Here is a 24733-nt window from a genome sequence, read left to right as displayed (position 1 = left end):
TACTGTCTAATCTTTCAATAATCATAGGAGCGGAATCAACACAATTAATTTCATTATGGTGTAAATTCAACTAAATTGCAAATAATCAATAGAAATATCTTTGAAAAAAATGCAAAACTATTTACTTATTGCACAACTACAGTATTCTTAATGAACGAGATCAAGAGAGGGTTAATGATTTACAATTATGAGATAATCCTCTGGCCTGGTCCTTAAGGGGTTAATGATATACTATCTTTTACAGACGCAATCTACAGGTTCATTTCTTTCAAGCCCATTACATTACTTATGTCAAATTTGTCACACATCAATATAGAATTTCTATTTTAAATATATACACTGTAAAACTTTACCGTGAAAATCACGGTACTATACCATTACCCATAAGTGCCGGTATTGTACCGTGATTATTTTACGGTAAAACACCGTGAATAAATCTCGGTAAAACGCCGTTATTTTACGGTAGAATACCGTGATTATTCTGTAATGAAACAGCGTAAATTACGGTATAGTACCGTGATTAATTTACAGAAATGCCTCGCTCATTTGTCGTAAAATATTTTTTGTACAACTTAAATCAAAATATATTTTTACTATTTTCGAAAATGTTTCGCCTGTTTCATTTTGTCTTATTTTTTCATTTATTTCAATTGTATTTCAATTACATTTTTTTTAACTGTATCTTTAATTATAAATATCTATTAACATATATGTTTGTTTATATGCTAATGGCAACAAAAACACGTCATATTTTTAAAAATCTTTTCAGTTTTACATTACTTACATGTTATTAAATAGAAATAGTTACTCAGACAAATTAAATGAATGTAATAAATTCAAATAAAACGAAAATTTAAAATCTCTTACATATCAATATGACGTTATATAAATAGTTATATTCGGTAAGTAGGAGTTTAATAATGTATTAAATTCAAAAATAAAACAAAAGACATCATTGTGAAACTATTGAAATTTACAAATAAATATAAATAACTATATAATAAATTGCTGTTTCAAAGTTATATTAAAAAGTTTAGCAACGTGGTAAATTCAAATATTATTAAATTTCGCAAACTTCTGCAGTATTGACAGCACAATTTTGCTTATTGCTGAAGTCTTCTTCGTTCGCCTTGCTTTGCTCCCTTTTTCAGGATTGATGCCGAAAAATGCACTAGAACGGTCAATAATATATGTATAAGCAATTGACGTTTAAAAACATTCTCATCAATAAATATCATTAACATCAAATACTATGTAAACCTTAAACAAATTAAACACATTTAATTAAACATAATATAAGCATTATATACCGTTGACAAAATTCTAATATTGATGAAGCTTCTTTTGGATATGGTATATTGAAAATATAAAAACTCGCAAATAAACAACAAAATGACTTGATGAAATTGTTCATTCCATCAACTACAACAATGCAATCAATTACCAGCATGAATCGATTTGCTGTAAATAGCGAATTCCCTAAAAAAAGAATGCAAGTTGACCTAACAAAAATCCATTTTAAATATATATAAATAAAAATGATCAAGCCTTTTTTTTTTAAATTATTTTCAAAATCTTAAAACATATTAGAACTTGTAATTCAACATACCATAAACGCATAGATGAGGAGAATTTGATCTTGGCACCAATTCTGTTTGATCCATTGTCTCCTAAACATATTTTTTTTACTACTAAATATCTTTTAGTAAATACATTGCATGTTATTATAAAATGAGTGAAACACAATTAATTGCTTGAAAATATGTATTGGATATATTTTAAATTAATGATTACTATCTTTAACATACATCCACAAACATAAAGAGTGCGTCAAGTTTTTCATTAAACAAACTAATCAAAGCCATTAGAAGACCGGGAGCCACAGGTAAATCTGACAAAGTTTCATGTTTTGCTTTATCTAAATTTTTTTATCACCTTCTTTACGTTAAGGTTTGCAATTCCACAACTATGCAAAAATAAATATAACTTTTCATCATATAATGCTTTCATCAAAAGTTCACCAGCGTTCACTCCACCCATCAAAACATCAAAGTGATGTAGCAAACCATCAACCTAAATAGAAAAAACCAATTTAAATATATATATATATATATATATATATATATATATATAAATATATATATATATATAAATATATATATATATATATATATAAATATATATATATATAAATATATATATATATATATATATATATATATACCAAAAATATAAAAAATAAAGTTCTACAAAAATCTTATTAAATACTATAAAAAAATCTCTAATTAGTAGTAATATAGATTAATACTTACTGGTTAATAATATAAGTTATATTATTTTTAAATAAAATTAATTTAATTTACTGTAAATAAATTGGGGAATTTTATCAACAAATCATTCAATAACATCTTTTCATTTATTTCAGTTCGTTGCAAATAGTATTCGAGTTCTTCAGGACTGTTTGAAACACTGAGAACTGGTTCTCGGTTCAAGCAACTATAACTATCAGTTTTTCTTTTTATAACATCTACTGATAGTTGTTCCTTTTGGGATTCCATATTTAAAACACTCATTAATGGTGGAACACGGTTTGGCCGCTGCAGATAGTCATAACGGTTTACTAGTTGTAACGTTAAACTGTCATGACCGCTACCAATCACTGTAGTACCATACTCATCTTTAAACGATTTAGGATATTTGGCAACCATAGAAGATGCAATTACATCTAAATGTTTTTTTAATGGCTTTGGGCAAACAGCAAGGACATCATTCATAATAATCCTTATAATTTCACACCGATGTGCTGTTAAAGGTCTTTCTCCAGCTGCTAATATATCTTGTACCTCTCTAGACATTTTGGCCCAAGGTAAAACAAATGTCAAATACCAATCAGCAGCACTTACATGTTTAATCTTCATTACTAGACAAAATTGACACAATATTTAAAATAGAGCAATTAAATATATAAAGAACACTAACTAAATATTTTTTCAATTACTATGTTTTATTAACAACTTTTTTTAATAACTTACTCGAATTAGTTGAGTTATTTTTCACTTCAACTGTGGGCACCATTTGTATGCTGGATTGTGTGGCCACAATAAAATCTACAGAGTTTTGGGATTGTTCTGCATAAAATTTTATTAATATTATAAATAAAAATATATAAATGTATATGATAATAAAAATCATTTATTTTGAGTATCATAAATCTTTTTTACCAGAGCTTTCCTTTGCCCAAGATTCAAGGAGTTTGCGTTGTTGGATGGGTTTTAGCAAAACCAAATCATCAACTTTAACCAGGTAGAGATCTGTTTCATTTTCAACACCTATTTCCCATAAATTTTTCACAACCTGGTTTAAAACACATCCATCAATATTTGGCAGTGTTCTTAAAATATTACTTTTAATAACCTCCATTATCTAAAAAAATAGATCATATATAACATGTGAATATATCAAGAGTATCATAATAAAAGTCATATTATATTGTAAGTAAATTTTACAGAGTTTGATATGGTTATTAAATTTAAAAGATTACAACTAATTAAATTTAAAAAACATATATATAGTATTCACAAAATGTAGTATTAAAAAAAAAATTAAATTAAAAATATATATATAAAATATTAAAAATTATACTTGCTTCCATTTTAAATTATACTAAGCAAAAAAACAAAATATTAAAAAATTTAACAAAATTCTTAGTAAGGCATTATACATATTAATTATGCAGCAAAATTCTTAAAAAAGAAAGTTTTCTTAAAACGTTTTTATAATACTCTCTACTATTGTTTTTAATTGGTTCTTATGACTGGTTCTTTAAATAATATTTCTGAAAAAAACTGCACACATTTACTGCATAAATACTGTAAATAAAATAGTTTACAAATAAAATCTTTTATCATGATATTGCCAAATAAAATATATAACTTTTAAAAATTATTTATGTAAACCTGTAGTTATTCGATGAGCATGACACAGAGTGCTTTAAGGAAATAAAAGAGCGATTGCAGTGCTTGTAAGATGGTAGTGGAAGGTAGTCTATTAAAGAAGCAATCGTTATACATCGAATCTCATTATTTTCTCCACAGACCTCATACATACCAAGCTCATGCACAAATTGTGTGTTCTGCTCATTAATAAGAGCATACTCAATTCCATGTGTATCAAAAAAAAAGAAACAAAATTCTTGCAAAAATAAGAAGTTCGTGATCCTTTGTAAAGTCAAAAATCAAGAATAAATCTTTTTTGTAATGGGTACCTTGATAGACAATATGCGTAGAAAATGTATCCGGCAGTTGTCCACATGTAGTTATAATTGCCTCAGAAATGGTAGAACTAAAAATTTTGACATTGAATGAAAATGAATTGACCGCATAAATTTTTGAACTTGGTATGCTTGAATTATTGTATGATTGCAACAACTGGTGTGTTTCTGTTAAGGTTTTACATACATGCTTGTAATTGTTAAAATTTCTGGCACATTTTTTAAAGTAAGAATGCTTTTGTTCAAACCTTAAAGTGAAAACTCGCATTAGAGGCCCGTAACGTAAAATTAGCTGTGGATAGTGGGACAAATAATGATGTTTTGGTAATAGTTTAGAAGAAGAGAATAATTCTCTACGAGAAGACAAATAACCATTTATTGAAACCTGCAGATAAGCAATATGTTGAATGTCAATTTTAGGTGAACATATAATCTCAACAATTTCTTTCAGTCTTAAATACAATAACCACATAGGATCTTCAAAATCTAGAATGTAAATTCCTAAATAAAGGGGAAACAAACGCAAAAACACCCAGTTTTGAACTGCATGACCACTTAACTTTTCAGTACTCGAAGTTTTATTTATCTCACAAGGTTTATCCAAGGCATCTCCTTCAAAATATTTCTGCATGTTAATTCTTCTGTTGATGTTGTTAAATGAAAACCATCGCTTACTAACAAAATATTTAACAAATAGATACATATCTCGTGAAGCAACGCCTTCGAAGATATCATGAGCTAAGCATGGTGGCAAACCTGTAGACACATGAAATCCACATAAACCATTAAATGGTGAATTAAACTTTATTCCTTCAAAATTGTTACCATTATTCTGAGCTAATTGAAGCAGGCTATTATTGTGGCTTGATTCTGTTCGATCTAGTCCACAGAATTGAGGGTTAAAATCAAACTCTGCACGTGTTGCTAAACAGTATCGACAAAACTGTGAAACTGTGCTAAACAAAAGCCTCCTATAGAATGTGATCCTAAATTATCCCCTAGTATGCATAGAAGTTTTGTTTTTATAGATAAACTTTCAGAAACTAAAACAGAACCAGATATTTCTGCCAATTCAGAAAATATTGGTGCAAATACTTTGCTGAGGCCAAAGTACTTTAAATCTGCATCTTTACACATAAGTACCAGCTGTAGCTGCTCCGATGCATATCTCTTGTGTGATGGAATATTAGCTAATGTTAAGCAAACTGCAAGAATTTTATGTTTTTTTCTTCCTGATCCAATCGGGTTGACAATTTCAAAAGAATCTTGATATAAAATAAGATATAAAATTTTATCATCAGACTTTGCAATATCTTGAATTAGGGATCCACTCAGTAAGTCTGAATATATACCAAAATTTTCCTCATGTTTTACCCAAAACCCAGGTTCATTGCTGTGTTTATTGTACATCATTTTTAACAAGTCCTTTATTGGAACAGGATGAACAGTTCTAAATTTTTTATTGGCATCAAAACCTAAAGTAAATTCTATTGGAGATATGTAACTCATGTGTTTATGAAAATAAGCTTTCCTTTTTTTATTAGTACTTAAAGCGCACAAACTGTTTATCTTTATTTGTTCTGACTTAGAAAATTCAGTTAAAATATTTTCACAGATATCGCTGCTTTGATTCGAGATTGCAGAAGTCAGACTTTGAACAGAGAATTGAGTACTCGAATTATAAACTACCATAAGTTCATCAAAAATAGATTGAACACAAGAAGCTGGAAATATATTTTTTACTTGCAATTTTAAAAAAAAGAGAGCTTGATCCATCAAATATTTTTCAGAAGAAATATCATCAATACAATTATGAAACTCTTCATTTTCATGGTGTTCTAAAGATCCACATGAAATGCTTTCTTGTTCAAGGGTGTTAACATCTTTATTGTTGTTTAAATTAGAAGAATTTAAGCTATGTACAACATACAGTGGCATGATAAAACTTGAATCCCATTGCTTGCGTCGTCTTGTTATATGAGATGCAAATGAATTTCGATTAGTGTAAGAACTTTTGCAATTCATGTAAGGACAATGAACGCGGTCAAGTGAATCAAGATGCAATTTAAGATGTAAGATAAACTGAGATAGTCCAGCACATACTTTTTTACATAGTGCAATATCACATTTAAAACTTTGGAAAATGTTATTTATTTCTGTCGTTGGTTTATTTTCGATAATACTTTTATTATGTTCTTTTCTTATATGCAATTTGAAAGTTGAATACGTTTTGAAAATATTTCTGCAATTTTGAATGCAACAAGGAAATTGAATATTAGCTAAATTGCGATGGCTTTGATAATGAGTCATATAACTCAGCAAAGATTTCATTTTTTTGCCACAATGGTTGCATGCTTTTAAATCCAATTTAGACATTATCTTTTTTATAAACTATATATATATATATATATATATATATATATATATATATATATATATATATATATATATATATATATATATATATATATATATATATATATATATATATATATACATATATATATATATATATACATATATATATATATATATATATATATATATATATATATATATATATATATATATATATATATATATATATATATATATAGGTATATATATATATATATATATATATATATATATATATATATATATATCTATATATATATAGGTCTGTTTCATGAAATTTTTAAATTCATCAAGTTCTAGGTTGTTATATATCATTAAAAAGAGCTTTATTTCATTATTCCAAAAGTGAAAAAATTTTCAAAATCGAACCACCCTACAAAAAGTTATGACGTTTTAAGTACCGATTTTTTGATATTAGGATTTGTTGAAGAAACTGTGGTCAAAATAAAGTTTTTATTAACTAAAACTATTATAACTTAATCAATTCTTATCCAAAAGTTTACATCTTGGTATCAAAAGATGGATACAAGAGTTATCTACAAATTTATAAAGGTTTCTAGATTACGGGTGCATCCGGGGGCAAGAGGGGGCACAAAACCACCATCAATACCGGCAATAAAGACTAACAGTATTCGTAAAAAAGTGGTTTTATTTTAATGAAAATATAAATTTTTATATACAAGATGTTTTGTAATTAGCTATTCGACCACAGTCAAATATAGAAGTTTTATCATTGTCTTTGGGTGGATGTAAGGGTGATGGTTTCAAACACCCTATTGTCAAAAATGACTCTTTTTTTTAATAAATATTAATCTTTATAATTAAAAAGAAATCTAGTATCAAATCAAAAATTATATTTTACTAATTCACATCACTAGCAGTGCACCCTTTGTTTCAAGGGGTGTAAATGGGGAAGGGGCGTATCATCGCCCCCCCCCCCCCTCTTTTACAACCTAAAAAAAATTATATTTTTAATGAGATTCGAAAAAATATTTAAATGTAATTAAAATAACAAACTTTAATATAAAAACATCTTTTACCAAAATTCAAAATACATCACATAATGCTTAGTGATAGTTATAGATGGTTCCCCCTCTGACCTGAAAAAATTTTTAAAAACAAAAAAATGTTTTATAATATTATTTTAATTAGTTTACATCTTGGCTTTTAGTTAATAATTAAGATATTAAATTCCATTAATGAAACTATATAATAATCATTGTTAACAATAGACACGACGTGAATGTAAGCTAGATCCATCTATCAAAAAAAAGTTCCACTACTCACTTTATATTTTTACAAGTTCCACTACTCGCAGAAATTTTTTTTGTGCTAGTTCCACGAGTCGCTGTAAATTTTTTTTGCTAGTTCCACAAGTCGCTGTACATATTTTTTGCAAGTTCCACGACTCCGTGTACATATTTTTGCAAGTTCCACTACTCTGTGTACATATCTTTGGAAGTTCCACTACTCACTGTACATTTTTTTTGCAAGTTTAACTACTCGCTGTATATTTTTTTTGCAAGTTCCACTACTTGCTGCATATATATATATATATATATATATATATATATATATATATATATATATATATATATATATATATACATATATATATATATATATATATATATATATATATATATATATATATATATATATATATATATATATATATATATATAAATAAATAAATTAGTAAAAAACACTTATCTAACTTTTTCTTCAACTTGAAGTTTCACCATTGCTGGATCATCAGGAGGAGTTCCTGAGAACTCTTCCTGATGATCCAGCAATGGTGAAGCTTCAAGTTGAAGAAAAATTTAGAAAAGTATTTTTTACTAATTTATTATTGCTCTGCTCTTTAAGAACATTGAGCACTCTATTTGTAAAATACACTAACACAATTTACATATTACATATATATAATTTACATAATTTACATATATATATATATATATATATATATATATATATATATATATATATATATATATATATATATATATATATATATATATATTCGAAAAATAGTAAAATCATGTAGTAAGATAATAAAATGCATGTCCAATTATCAAAAAATAATGGCAACATATTCACATTAGGAAAACATCAACTCAATGAAAACATCAACTACAATGTCAGCAACCAGCTGGAACTTTTTCATATAATAATCGACAGTTTCAGAATCATTTTCTTTTCTAGTCCAGTATGAAATAGTAATAGCCTTTCTATGTTTTTTTTTAAGTTTTAGTATTCTGCTATTGTGCAAGACTGTCATTGCTCAATCGGAATCATATCATTCATAATTATTATTGATATAGTATGTATTAAATATATATATATATATATTATATTATAGTATATATTTAATATATACTATAATATAGTATATATTAAGTATATAATATAGTATAAATATAATATACTATAAATAGTATATTAAATTTAATTTACTATAAATATATTATATATGTCTATATATTTTTAGACAAATATTAGTATATTACTAATATATGATATATTCTAAATACGTAAAAAAGCAATATATTATATTATTATATGATATAAAGCTTTTTAAAAGTGTAACAGTATGATTGGACTGAGCAAAAAACATGTATTATTGATTTAATATATAATAAATGTTATTTTGACATTGATACTTTATAAATGTGATATTAGTACTTATATCACAAAATCATTTTATAGAAAAATCACATAAATTTTTTAATAATTATTATTATTGGCTTATAAAAACGAATATTTAATACCCTTCAGTTCCCCCCCCCCTCCCCCTTCTCCCCCAAACAGAAGTCGGAAAAACAAAATTTAGGTACCAAAAGTGAGGGTAAAAATAGTGTATCTGCTAGTTAAAATAAATTCTTGAAATTTGGCATGTGCATAGAAAACGTATAAACTTAAAAAAAAGAATAGGATAGAAAAAAAAAAGATAATATCTTCAACATTTACTAAGCACAAGAAGTACAACACACTTTTTGATATTAATAAATAACACTTTAACTTTCGTCAATATAATAAAAAAATACTCTTTAAAAAAGTTCAACCATTCTACTTTTAAAAAAACTTCTAAGTTAATATAAAATTCTAAAAAAATATGCTACAAAACACCATCCTACCATACTGCCTAAACGCGAAGTTCTAAAAACGTGGAACAGTTTTTTAGCACAAAAATCGGTTCCGGAAAACGCGGGATGTAACATACCTAATATATATATATATATATATATATATATATATATATATATATATATATATATGTGTGTGTATATATATATATGTGTGTATATATATATATATATATATATATATATATATATATATATATATATATATATATATATATATATATATATATATATATATATATATATATATATATATATATATATATATATATATATATATATTATGTTAGTGTATTCTACAAACAGAGTACTCAATGTTCTAAAAGAACAGAGCAATAATAAATTAGTAAAAACACTTATCTAATTTTTGATTTCTTCAACACTGTGTTTCACCATCAGTAGGTTCATCAGGAAGAATGTATGTATATATGTATATATATATATATATATATATATATATATATATATATATATATATATATATATATATATATATATATATATATATATATATATATATATATATATACATAATTATATATACAAAATATATATACATATAATATAATAATTATTAGGATTTATAATATTTATAGGATTAAAAGGATATAAGGTATGATATAAAACACAACTAGATAACCTAGCAGTGATCTTCAGGCTGAAGTCTTCAGCCTAAAGATACCATGAACTTCAGCTATGTCTTAGTAAGATATAGCTGAAGTTAATGATATCTTCAGATGTTTGATATCAACGTGTTTGATATCAAACACGTTTTATATACTCAATCTTTAATCTTATATTTGATGTCAAACACATTGATATCATATAAGTTATATCATAAAATCAAGTGCAATAAGAAATGACATTGAAACAAATAATATTATTTTGTGAATTATAGGATGAATTTTTAGACATATACAAATATTTCAAATAGAAATTATTCAAAAATCAATGCTAAGACTAAATATAAAAAAAAAACATGGCAACCCAATTTACTTATTTTGTCTAAAAATTTTACGGTAGTATACCGTGAAGTAGTTAAGAGTCGTGTTCGTGGCCGAAATACCGTAATAATTACGGTATTGTACCGCAAAATGCGTTCACGGTGAAATACCGTGTTATTCACGGTATAGTACCGTGAATTTCACGGTAAAGTTTTACAGTGTAGTTATAAAGATATAAAAATAGTTATAAAGTATAAAAATGAGAATTATCTTTTTTTAAATACATAATGGGCCATGGTGAATAATAAAATAGTTAAACTAAACTAGTATTTTAATGTTTCAACAATTTAAAGCTCGAACAATTTTATTTTGTTCTAACTAATAATGGAAAAAACATAATATAATTTATAACACCAAGACTTGTAAAATGAAATTGCATTATTATGTTAGTTAAATAGTCATCAAAGTATATGACTGAAAAAAGTCATTTTCTTTAGAACACAAAGCAAAAAATTTAACTTTGGTTGCAAAAATTTTGCTTATGCAGTCTTCTCCGTTTAAAATTTAATGCCAGCACATGAGAAAGCGCTGGCAGGATGGTCATTTTTAAGTTGGCCCACACGATTTAAAAAATTCAATTTTTTCTGCTATTTAAATTAAAATTAAAATAGTGAAAAGAATGCTTTGAATAAATACTAGATAAAATAATTTACAAAAAGCTATTTTTTATAACAGTTGAACAAATAAACAAAAAAGTTTTTTGTTGCAATTTAAAACAAGACGCTTTTATTTTTTCGGCAAGTGCTTTTTTATGCGCTTGCCAAAGTTTTTGCGGGCATGTGGGGGAGCGTGAAAGCGCTTGCTAAACGGAAAAGACTGCTTATGGAATTTTTGAACTGGTAGAAAATAAAAAAATTGAGTTGCTTGTAAAGGCAACATTACTGCATCAAAATACAATTTTAGTAGTCCTTAAAAAAATTTAGCTGGCATTTACCATTAAGTGACTGCGACTATCCCACTGATATACAAGGGTGGATCCATATGGGGGGTGATTAGATATTTTAAATAGAATTTTTTTCAAAAATTCTATTTAAACCATTTAGATTTAAAAAATTGGACTGGTGGGATATCGATATATGACTTAATTTCATAATTACATAGATTAAGACATTGAAAGCGATTTACCCTATCCCCCTCCCTCTTCTACTTTCCTAAATAGTTAGGATCAACCAAATCAACCCCCTCCCCTCAGGCTTTCCTAAATTGCCTCAAGGCACTGATTCTTAAAAAATTTAAAACTCCTTCCCTCCCCCATACTAGATGAGTGTGTGTATATGTATATATACACACATACTAGATGAGTGTGTGTATATGTATATATAATTGGAGATTTCTTTTCAATATTTTTTTTATTTTACTCCTTTTACTTATAGTATATTGAAGCTGCTCAAAGTATCCTACATGTTCTCATAGCTGTGAGTATATATTTTAATAATTTTTACATTAGCTGTGTGTATTTTTCTTTTATATTTTATTATAGCTGTGAGTAATGGTATATTATTTATATGAATAATATTTTTATATAATTGTTACTTAATGTAATATTGCAATATAAATAAACAAAATTATTATTAAAGTATATTATAAATATTTATTTTACTATCCAAAAATTTTTTTGCCATGCAATAATTATTTTTTCAATGTAATTATTTTTTACATAAAAATAATTACATTGAAATAGGCTTATTACTGTGCAGATGATGTCATAATAAAATTATAAACTGGTGGCAAATATTTTTTATTACCCTATTTTCTGTAAAGTCTCAAAGTTCTTGGGTTGTAAATGCTGAGACAAAAACTTCCACAGAAATAATGATAAAAAATCAGATAAAAAAAATTTTGTTTTCCTCAAACACCAGAAAAAAGAAAAAAGTGATTGGCAGTCATGCGAAGAGACAAAATACCAGATAAGAAAAAAGATAAAAATGGTTGGCAGTCATACTAAGAGGCCAAATACGAAAAACAGCTGTTTGTGAAATGCTTTTTCACCAATAAAAGATAATGGCAAAGAATGATCTTTTCATCTTCATATTATATGCAGAATTTAGAAATGTTCGTCCTAAAGTTAAACTTAAAGAGTTAAACTTGTTAATAAACTTGTTACTGATAAAAAGTATTCTGTTGAAACAATGACAAGACCATTCAAATACTTTGCAATGTTACATTTTATATATATTTGTCACAGAAAAAACTTTGAACTTTTTAGCATTATAAAATAAACTAGACAAACATCAAAAGTTAAATCTTATTGTAAAGATATATATCCAAAAAATGTTTTTTCAAACTTGTCAGGTTACCTTTTAGGGTAGACCCAACTTTTTATACGATATGCTTCCTGTGAATGAAATTGGTTCAATTTTTCTTTTTGAACCATTTAACTTTTTTTTATCTGATATAAAAACAGCAGGTGCTCAGGTTGTATTTATAGTTTGGTAGCGATGGTATTTATAGCGATGGATACAGGTTAAATCAGGTTTTTTTTTATACAATATATCTTTTATATAATTTGATGCGCCTTAACAGAAAAAATATTCACATTTACTGAATAACTGAAAAGACTCTAGTAAGGCTTCTCTCTCTTTTAGGTCTAAAAATGCATTTTAAATATTGTTAATAAGGAAAAAAACTTGACAAATGTTCTCACATTGTAGCATTACATTAATTAGTATCAAATCATATCAAAAATTTCTAAACTTACTGATGTTCCCCAAACCACTTTAAAAGCAAAAAGTTTCAACTTGTCCAAATTTTGTGATAAAACAATCTCTCTCAAAATGCCTCCAAGAGTTTAAAGATAATGGTGATACTTTTCTTTTAATAATAGTTTATGCACTGAGTTAATAAAATTAGGCAAAAAAATATATGGGTTCTATACTGTCAGAACTTTGACCTATAAAAAGGCATACAATGCCTTTCAATAAAGAAATATACATAAAAAAAATTTTTATCTCTGGACATTTGCCTGATTAAAATGATCAAAACTGCAAAATATTTAAAGAAAATTATTTTACTTTTTGTGATATCTTTTTGAAGACCTTTTCAATTTTTTTGAAGACCTTTTCAATTTTTTGACCATTATAATTTGTCCAAAAGGTAGGAAAGGGGGGTTTTTTAAAATGTATTTTGGCATGTTTCAAGTGAAAAATTATCTATTTGAGTAGTCTACCACTTTAATATCTTGCAATATTGAAAAAATTATTTTTATGTTTTGAGATTTTTTTTTACATGCTGTAGGGTAATTCCATGTCAAATCAGCAGAAAAAAAACATAAAATGCCACTCCATGTTTTGGATTTTGCTAGTTTTTTTATGTTATAGGGTTTATGAAAATTAAAAAAATCTGAAATTTGGAACCTCCAACCCCTTACGGTTCTTGAGAAATTCAGAATTCAATTTTTTTTTTATTCATGCTGACTCTGACTGCTGACTTTTTGCTGTTAAATAGTAATATTTTATGAAACAAATGAGGTATCATTCTGAAATTTTGTACATAGACAATCTTCCACATGGCGGATACAAATTTCAAATTGAAAATTTTTTTGACCACCATAGTTACATGCAAATTAGATAATAAAGGCATATTTTTTGGGGTATTTTGAGGGTCAAAATGGTGATGTCACCTTGATCTTTTTTTTTTTTGAGGCATTGTTATAACTCTCAATATAGGCATCAAACATCACTATTAACAAAAAATATATTACTGCATTTTTCAACTTTTCTAAATGCAGCCTTTTAAGTAAGCTTATGTATGCTGAGTCAGCATGCTTAAATTTTAAATGCTGAGTCAGCATAAAAAGTTGCTAAATTATTTACGACAAAACTAGCTATATCTTAAAAATTATTATTACTATTATTGTAAAAAGATATTGTTAAAGTCTTTTTTAGGCAATAATAAATTTATACTTTATTTTTTCTTGTACCTGGGAAGGGCTCATGGTCTAAAGAGGAGGAGGGGGTAATTAAGCATTTTACCAGCCCACCTTCTTTTTTTTTTTATTAAAAACATAAAGAAAAGTGACTAGGATTCATAATACATAAACATAAAGAAAAGTGACTAGGATTGTTAAAAACATAAAGAAAAGTGACTAATTCTGTAGCCAAATAGTGCCAATTACACATATTCACATAAAGTTTTATCTCAACTGAATTTGAAAAAATAACATACAAATATAAAAATAATAATATATTAGAAGTTTTTCTATAAATCTTTATTATTTTTTTCAATAATTTCTATATTTATACTATATATTTTTTTCATCTAACTTTTTTTTGTTGTTGTTTTTTTTGTTTTTGTTATTTCACCTCTCCAAGGCCCAGAAGGCCACTACAGATGAGGAGGCTACTTAATTGTGGTTATAACCCTCTCTCAACTCTATAACTCCAAAACACGAACCTTGACGAACAAGGCCGCTGCGCAGAGAAACAAGTTGAAGAAACTCATTTTCTGAAATTTTGTATATGTGACCATTTGTTGTAAATGGTGGACTAGTGGTACATAAAACATGATATGACGGGACCCAACACATATCTTCCTGTGCGGACCAAACAAAACTTTCAAAAATTGAATTTTATAATCTCAATCTCTTTCATCTTTTTTGGTTATAATTCCAATCCACCAAAAATTGTCACACTTGCAAGCTACATAATCAATATGATTATAAGTAACCTGCTGCACAACCAGCTCATTTGGTATCTGCACAAGGTTAAATGTCTGAGCATCAGTTTGTTGACTCATCCTTTTAAAAGAAATTGTATATTTATTAATTGGTATAAAATAGTGGAAGCATCTTGTTCTTGGCAAGATTCTTCTCATAGTAAACTGTTGTAATGATGATCGAACTTCATTTATTTCTGTTTTATAAATCAAAATGAATTGAATGTTTTTTATATTGGTTACACAAAATTCAAACATCTTATCTACATCTAAATCTGTCTAGTCATTGTCCTTTTTAAACTGGAAACTTTTTTAAACTTTTTAAATACCATCACAGCAGATTTACCATGGCTTGTGGCAAAAAAAAAACCATTTAACATCAATGTCAAAGTCTTCTTTGTGATGGCAAAGATTACTAAAAGTTCTTAAAGTTTTTATATTGTGCTGCACATCCATCAGTGAAGCTTTTAATATTATTGATTTGTAGAATTTTTGCTTTAATGTAATTAATAATGAGCAGTTGTATTTTATATACAAAGTATATATCATGCTCAACTTTATCAGAAAGAAAGCAAAATGACTGATGAAATGAAGATATCAGTTTACCATTTGATTTATATTATATAATAATAGTATGAAGTGTACATTTCGGTTTATTCCAGTGGTAACTTTGCACCTCATCCTGAACAATAAATTGAAAGTACTCTGCAAAGTCACCCAATTTTATACACTCATTGTGATTTGAAAACTCTTTACAGTCTTTGAGGTACTTGGCCTAACTTTTAGCTATAAATGAATGAGATGTAAGTTTATCTATTTTATTGTATAAGGCCAATAACATCTTCAATATTGATTTTTTGATTGATCAGTGTAGTTCTATCAGTACCTTCCCATTTATTAATTGTTATTTCTTTTTCACTGTAGTCAAATTTTCCTGTTAAGAATGCTTTTAAAGCAGTAATACCAGGACATAGTAGACATCAATGTAACATGCATTCTAGATTATCCTGATAGCAAACAATTATTCCCATTAAATCTATTAATTTTAAGAGCATCAGTTTACAACTTAACATTCTGATGATAGATACAGACACAAACCCTGTGAGTGCCAGACAAGTTTGTGGCTACACACCATCTTGGGCAAAGGCTGCAAAACTTTGAAAATCCAACATTTAAATTAGAGTGTTCAGATTTAAATGCTACATGAAGTTTTTTTTAATTAATTAAAATACTCCTATTGTCAAATATTATTCTTTTTTGCATGTGTTGCTTGTACTCGTCACTTTGAGAAAAGCTATAAACTAGATCAATGGTTTCATAGGAAAGCGACTTTTCTTTTTTTGATGATGGTTTATACAAATTCCATGTTTTTTTTAGCTTTTCTAGCCTTTCGTATAAGGTAACCTTATGTAACAATTACTGCATAATTTCCATCCAGGTACAACAAGAACATCTTGTGTTTTAAGAGTTATTGCTATTGATAGCGATATCTTCACATTTCCTATAAAAAAAAACAAACAATAATTTCTAAAAATTAATATCAACTAAGCATCATTGTAAAGAACATATAAGTATATTTATTAATTTATAAAACAATTAAATTTTAAATTTATAAAAATGTTTGAATTTTCTTCTTAAAAAAGCATTTTGTTGTCTTATTATTTTTTTAGTTTATTTAATTAGTATTTAAATCATTCTTATGAAAATAATATTAAAATTGCCTTTTACGTTTTTCTTTCGATTTCCATGTTTTTTTAATAGATTACAGCATTTCCGAAATTTTCTTTCAAATGCAACTCCAAAGTGTTCACTATGATAATAGCAAACTGTTGTAAACAATTTTTGACAATCAATTAAACCAGCTCTCCATAATAAATTGTATTTTTCATCACTTGAAAATGTTGATAGGTCTAAGAGACTTTGTCTTCTTGTTAAACCTTTCTAATGACAGTCAATATTACATACTAATCCAATAGAACACTTTTACATATTTTCCAACTTTTAAATTTATTCAAAAAATCTAGTTTTCAAATATTTTACAAAGTAAATATTTTTTAGAAATACCATTAACATTATTTAGTTTATGGTAAGTTATTTATACATTTTATTATAATATCCATATAATTGGATGTGAAGTCATATAAAAATGACTTCCTCTTATATATGATTAAAGTGTAATTAATTTTTATTTTATTTTCAGATCATATAGTAATCATTTAACATTTATTAATTAGTTAAGTAAATATAAAAATTCTGCAAAGTAACAGGAAACTAATATTTACAACATGAAATCAGAAGCAATGATATAATAATGAGGAAATAAAAGGTTTTATCTATTAAAAAATATATATATATATGTCTTTTATAAATATAGCCTTTTACAAAAAAATGTAAAATTATTTATACATTTTTTTGTAAAAGGCTATATATACTACGGATTACACCCTAGTAAAGTTTCTATACTTAAAAAAATGTTGGTCTTTTACAAAAAAAATTAGCTTCAATAAATAAAAATATTTTTTCTAATTATTGCTCCATAAGGCTTCTAAAATTTTTAATTTTGAAAAAATAATTAATTTGGAAAAATTATCTAATTTTAAAATTAATATATTTATTTATTTTTTTGGGGGGGAAGGGGGAAAGCCTGATTGCCCCTCCCCATAATTTGAAACTATCCTAGTCTTTTCTTGAAAAGACTGCATTTAGAAAAGTTGAAAAATACAGTAATATATTTTTTATTAATAGTGATGTTTGATACCTATATTGGAAGTTATAACAATGTCTCAAAAAAAAAAAGATCAAGGTGACATCACCATTTTGACCGTCGAAATACCCCAAAATATATGCCTTTATTATCTAATTTACATGTAATTATGGCGGTCAAAAAAATCTTCAATTTGAAATTTGTATCTGCCTTGTGGAAGATTGTCTATGTACAAAATTTCAGGATGATACCTCATTTGGTTCATAAAATACTGCTATTTAACAGCGAAAAAGTATTTTGCAAAAAATGCAAAATACTTTTTTGTTCCAGTCAGCATAAATAAGAAAATTGAATCCTTAATATCTCAAGAACCATAAGGGGTTGGAGGTTCAAAATTTTAGATTTTCTTAATTTTTATAAACCCCATAACAGATTAAAAAATTACCAAAAATCCAAAAAGCCTGCTGATTTGACATGAAATTACCCTGTATATAAAAGTGTATAAAATTTAATACAAAGATTTTTTAAGAAAATAATAAGTTGTAGGATGAAAGGTAATTGGTTATTTTAAATAACAACCAACTTTCTTGAATGACAATAGCAAAAGACAATGAACTTTTTTGCTCTGTTTAGGTATTATACAGATTTTAATCTGTATAAGACCCATACAGTTGGTGACATTGAACCTTAATAATTACACCCATACTAAAGGTGTAATTAAGGTGTAATTACACCCATACTAAAGGTGTAATTAAAGTAATATTTAAATTTTAGTTGTAATTAATTTTTGCTACATTAAACACATTAAGGTGTAATTAACGGTTGCATTAGGTATGGAACAGCATAAAACCAGTTTTTATGTTGATGATATTGCAATTAATGTTGGGACTTTAATATTTTTTCTGTGTGTTTCATCATTTATTGAATAATTTTATGGGTTAGTGCATTTTAAAATAAAACTCATTTGATAAGTTTGATATTTTTTTAAAAAAATTTATGAAACACTTAAGTAAATTGTCTGAGTAATCGTTCGCAGGTACATGTTAACAGAAAAAAACTCTTCCTTTATAAATTTCCCTAATTTTGTTTCAGGCTACAAATATGTGCTTATCATTGTGGCTTATAAAGAAGTTAGAAGAAGAACCTATAGAAGATCGAGGTAACTATTATACACAATTAATAATAATAAAACTAACCATTATAAATCTAATCCGACCTACACCTTTATAAGCAGTAGTGAACTTTACACAACCTACATCTTTATAAGCAGTTGTGAACTTTAAAATAAAACTTCATATTACTTTAGGTTGTTTTCCTGGGTTGTAATAATAATGTTAGGTTTTCCTGTGAAATTTATTAAAATGAAATATGTTATGTCAAGTCATTTTCTTAATGTAAAAGAGACTTTTAAAATGCCAATAAACAAAAATGGTTATAAAAAAAAATTCAAAACAAAATTTGATTTATCATACATTTTATAAAATCTTTTAAGGTAGTAGATAAATTAGAGGCCATCCATAAAGTGGTACATACACAGGTATTTAGAAAAGGGGTTTCCCAAAAGCGTATGATTGTATAAAGGAGGGGGGGGGGGGGAGGGGAAGGGGTTTTAAATACAGTGAGTATGTACGCGGTTTGACTATCTCTCCTAAACTTGATTTTTTTTTTTTTTCAAAACATTGAATTCATGTGTGTAACAAATTAGTATTGTTTTTTTTTTCTGACTTCGGTCACAATGTTTTAATTTCTTTATAAATAACAAGGAGAGAAAAAAGAAATTGAGCGACAATCGTTCCAAATAATATTTTTTATTTTTGGCAACATAATTTGATTGATAGCAAGATGAGAAGCAAAAAGACGTCATAAAAGCTAACTTTTTTTGAATTTTTTTTTTTTTTAAATTATTGTACGCAAACTGGTTTTTATTATTTCTCTTAAAATGTTAAAATATGTTGTAACATTTTAAGATTTGAATAAGTGTATTAAGTAACATTTTAAGTTTTAATTAAGTTTTGAGAAAGGTAAAATAAACTAAATATTTTTTTTTGTTTTTAATATTTTGAAATATTTATGGGTTGGGGAAAGGGTACGTACGCATTATTTTGAAAAAAAGTTATGCGTACATATGCAGAAGGGGGTGGAAGTCTTCGAAAACGCACAAGTTCATACAAAGGGGAGGGGTCCTAAATTAGTCGTTTTACTGCGTACATACTTTATGAATGCCCCCTTAGTTTTATAACTGTACTTACTCAAAATGATTGCTCATTGAGTGAGTGTTGCTATAAGAGTAAAACTTCACTTTCAAAAAGTGATACCATACATACTACAAGAAAATTGTACTTGAAAAAATACAATGTTGATTTACAAGATGTGGTAAGAGATCCAAGATAACAAAACTTTGATGCTAGCTAATATGGCTAACAAAAAAAAAAAAAAACTTAGAGTAGTTTCAACAGTTTTTTATTACCTAGAAGTTATTTTCAATAAAGTGCAAATTTTACCCAAAAAAAGTTGTAGTTGTTTTTGTTTTGTAGAAACCTAGGAGTCATGTCAGAGATTAAAGATTAAGATTAAATTTAGCAAAGTATATTTGCAAAGTTTTCACCACGGGTTATGACTAAATGAGTAGAAAAAAGCTTTTTTTCTAATTTTGAGTTTTGATTTTCTAGTTTTGAGTCTAATTAGTCTATAAAAATCGTTGAAGAAAATTTAGTTTTTGGATCTTTAAAAAAATCTTGATTTGGATTTAATTTTTAGAAAAAGAAAAAAATAAAAATCTGCAAAACACCTAATATTCCTCAGCATAGCATAAAACCTATATAATCATACTAAATCTTAATGGAAGTATGACAAAACAGATTTATATAATGTGCATTTGCTCACAAGACTTTTGCTATAGTTTCAAATGCAAAGTTAGTTTCAATCAGGGATGCGGAGTCCCAAAAAGGACTCCAGATTTGAAAGTCACAAAAAGATTACTTTATCCTAGTTTTTGGTATCCAGGAGACCTAAAAATATAAATAAGTTTATGGACTATTAATAGGAAAAAAACTAAAACTTTTAGGTTAGAGGAACAATCATTTCTTGAGCCCGGAGTCCTTAAGTATAATGGCGGCAAAGACTCCGGGACTCCGGGCTTAAAAACAATAAGTTTCAAGTCATTAAATCTCATGAATTTTTTTCTTATAGCAGATTATAAGTCAACAAACATGTTTAGAGCTTCTGGACACTACAGACTTGGAAAAAGTAGAGATATAAAGCCGGAGTCCTTTTGGGACTCCGTATCCCTGGTTTTAATATATTTCTAAAATTAATTCTTGTTGTTTAAAAAAGTTACCTTTTCCTAGCAAGTTAAAAATACAATATAAACTTGGTTGAAAGCATTGCAACCACAAATTTAGAATCGAGATATAATTAATGAAGGAAAAATTGAAAAGACATGTAAAACCTATAAAGTGTTAAAAAAACGTAAACGTTGTTTTAGGTTATCTGTTTTGTGTTATTTGTGTTGCATCGTGTATTTCTTCCAAGTTAAAAGCAACTGTTTTATTTAAAGAAGTAATATTAAGTCGCGCTAAAGAGTTCAAATATTCACTACAAAGATTCAACTAATTATTTGAAAGTTTTTGTGGTATACAATTTCAAAAAATTTAAAGTTTTGTTGACAATAACAAATGACTCTCAATAATGTAATCTAGCTACTAAGGAAAAACTTACATCAAGCAACTTTACGCGTTCTAAAACAGTTTTTTGTTAAATGAAATATTGCGCTTTTTTTATACCTACATATACCTGCAATAAATATTACATTTACCTGTATAATAAATAAATATTTTGAGAGATTTGGAAAAAGGTTGGAAAATAAAGTTTGGAAATTTAATTTTTGCATCACTATATTCAATGAAGTATATTTTTTTATTATTAACTTACCGTTTCATTAAATATATTTTATCACAATATATTTAATGAAATTGTGACAGTTATTAATTTACCTTTTAAATAATATTTTTTATCAACGATTTAAAAATGTTATTGATTTTTTTCAAATCTAATTATTATTTAGATCATTTTATCAACTCCAGTTTCCGAATTCTCGAAAATAAACAATCGCGTCCTATACCGCGAAAAAAAGAATGTGAGTGTTTCCTTATTTTTTCCTTTAATATTCAATCATTCATAAAAAATCAATATTTTGTTTTTACTTTTTATCCAGTCGCCAACCGTTGGATTTAAAGACAACCATTGGGTTCAACGACAAAAATTTAACAAAAATATGCATTAGCTTGTACTCACACTAAATCAAAGATTTTTTTCTTAGTCTAAAAAATCTGAAAACATAAGGGGACTGGATGCTAACGTTGAAGACGTAGTAAGAAAGCATCGCCAAATTATTGTCATTATTATAGTTGATCTACGCGATCTACTTTATTAGATGCATACTTGATCTTTTTTATTAGATGCATACTTCACTGCACCAGTCTATACACGTCAGTTGATGTATGTGCGTTGAATAACATTATCATTATTATATAATTTTTAATAACTCATTAAATGTAAATAATTAAATGCAGTTAAATTAATAGAATTCGTCGAAGTTCTATTAATTAACTGAAGAAAATTTAACATGTTTTTTTGCCAACTCAAATTATTTCACCCGTATTTTAATAAGGAGTCGTTACTTACGCACGTATGGGTTACCTAAAAACGTATGAATGTATACAAGGGAGGTTGGTTAAAGTACGTGGTATCTATTATTCACTCCTAAAACTTGATTTTTTTATTTTTTAACAAAAGCGATGAATTTTACGCGTTTGTCAAAATTTTGTTCAATATTAAAAGTTTTTTTGCATTTAACTTTTTGAGAAGTTTAGGCGTTGTGGAAGGGTTGAAATTAAATGTGTACGCACGCAGGAGAGGGGTTCGTTAAAGGCTTATAGATGCGTACAAGAGCGGAGTGTTAGTGAAATTAGTGGTTTTACTGCGTACGTGCTTTGGATGCCCCTAAAGCTCGAATTTTCATTATTTAGAAGTCGTTCAAAGTTCTTGAAACTGTTTTAATGTGTTTCGATAACATCTTGAGTATTCTTTTTTTATAATCTGTTATGAGATCTTAATTTAACATAATTACCATAGCTGTAAATTTCTATTTTAATCAAGGTAAATAAAAAGACATGAAGTCAATGAGTATTTTTTATTATTATAAAGAGCCACTTTATAAATTCACACAATTTTATTTAATATGACATATTCATATAACAGAAAATACGATGGCGAGAAAAGAAAAATACGAGCAATTATTTTAATAATAAAAATGCAACAGCGATTATCGAAAATCTTTTGTCCTTAAAATTTGGTGTAAAATCTGTTAAAGTTGTTTGCACCAATTCTGACTAATGTTAATAAGTCAGCTGTGAAACATAAATATATAGATTTACAACTATATGTTGCTTTAAAAATCGAAATGAGATACCAAATGGCTTTTTTAATTTTAGATATTTTAATTCTGGCACGTGTTTCCAAAATTCATTGCCTGGTCTTCTTTTATTTCTAATAGCTCTAATTCCTAACCGCTTTTTCTACGAGTTTTATTTCAGAAATTGGAAAATCCGTCTTCAATTATATCAGAATTAAATGGATTCGCAAAGAATGAAAGTATATATTTTAAACTTTTCAAACTTCAAAGCTGCGTTTGAAATCGTTATTCCAAAACAATATTTAAAAAATCCGTATTACAAAATATTAGTATATATATAGGAATTTAAAAAAAACGTTTTTCAAATTATAAAAAGACAACGGATTTATTGATGCGAGACGCAGTTAGCTTAACTAAGAGCCACATTTGCCCACCGTTGTCATATACTTAAACAACCTCAAAAATAGTCTTGCAACTTAATACATCTAAATATTTACATTTGTAAACATGTTTTAAACAAATTAGTAGTTACTAAACCCTCAAGAGCCGAAAAAGAAAAAATTTGGTGGTGAAGAAAATAGATAATTATTAATTGGACACTTAGCTGTGGGCTAGAGAGCCCCAAGCAGTGCAATTTTGTTGACCTAACTTTTTATTTTTTGGTAAACGAAACAATGTTTATTAAATGATTGGTTGTTGATTCGACCAATGGGGGCATTGTGGAAGTTTCATTATGTTGGTTTTACGTTCGACCACAGTTTGTATTAAGGCTTAACGTTAGCTTAATTTAGCAATACAGTTGCTTTGAGTTGGAATACGAGCGTCTACTTGTTGGGAAACTTTGATATTATTTATATTTCACAAAATTAATGCTAAAAATAAATTTGAGCCACTTTTAGTATTACTTTAAACTTTGCAACCACTAATGATGCTTTTGTTATAAACTTTTACAACTACTAATGATGCTTTTGTTATAAACCATCAAAATCTGCCGATAATAGTTTAACTTCAAGTAGAGCATTATATCCAAGCAATTACGGGTAGTGAGTATGTATTTTAGAAGCACAAAGATAAGTTGTGAAAAAACAGGAAGTGAACAATAAAAAAGATTGATAAAGAAGCATAAAAGACATACTAATAGTTAAT

General features: G+C 26.7%; 2 protein-coding genes across 4 annotated transcripts in view; one reads left to right on the top strand and one right to left on the bottom strand.

Moving 5' to 3' along the window:
• LOC136079705 (sodium/potassium-transporting ATPase subunit beta-1-interacting protein 4-like) overlaps nucleotides 1-23355 on the top strand; it is a 62156-nt gene extending 38801 nt beyond the window's left edge. The window contains exons 6-9 of the mRNA XM_065795907.1: nucleotides 12191-12232; nucleotides 19267-19333; nucleotides 22238-22309; nucleotides 22388-23355. Of these exons, the coding sequence (XP_065651979.1) occupies nucleotides 12191-12232; nucleotides 19267-19333; nucleotides 22238-22309; nucleotides 22388-22407 (201 nt within the window). The 3' untranslated portion in view covers nucleotides 22408-23355. The remainder of the gene's footprint in view (nucleotides 1-12190; nucleotides 12233-19266; nucleotides 19334-22237; nucleotides 22310-22387) is intronic.
• LOC136079704 (uncharacterized) lies at nucleotides 751-5416 on the bottom strand. Of its 3 annotated transcripts, XM_065795905.1 has the most exons (8): nucleotides 3957-5416; nucleotides 3222-3423; nucleotides 3033-3128; nucleotides 2364-2920; nucleotides 1809-2073; nucleotides 1610-1670; nucleotides 1311-1479; nucleotides 751-1171 (listed from the first exon to the last, which is right to left on the bottom strand). In XM_065795905.1, exons 2-5 carry the CDS (start codon nucleotides 3418-3420, stop codon nucleotides 1915-1917), a joined length of 1011 nt encoding a protein of 336 aa, XP_065651977.1. In that variant the 5' UTR covers nucleotides 3421-3423; nucleotides 3957-5416; the 3' UTR covers nucleotides 751-1171; nucleotides 1311-1479; nucleotides 1610-1670; nucleotides 1809-1914. The 3 variants fall into 3 exon arrangements, with proteins under 3 accessions (XP_065651977.1, XP_065651976.1, XP_065651978.1); XM_065795904.1 differs by lacking the exon at nucleotides 3957-5416 and having other exon boundaries at nucleotides 3222-3471; XM_065795906.1 differs by lacking the exons at nucleotides 751-1171; nucleotides 3957-5416 and having other exon boundaries at nucleotides 1355-1479; nucleotides 3033-3107; nucleotides 3222-3481.
• Nucleotides 23356-24733: the final 1378 nt, after the last annotated feature.

Source organism: Hydra vulgaris, chromosome 04 (assembly GCF_038396675.1).
Source record: "Hydra vulgaris chromosome 04, alternate assembly HydraT2T_AEP".
NCBI lineage: Eukaryota > Metazoa > Cnidaria > Hydrozoa > Anthoathecata > Hydridae > Hydra > Hydra vulgaris.
This window is presented reverse-complemented; position numbering and strand designations above follow the sequence as displayed.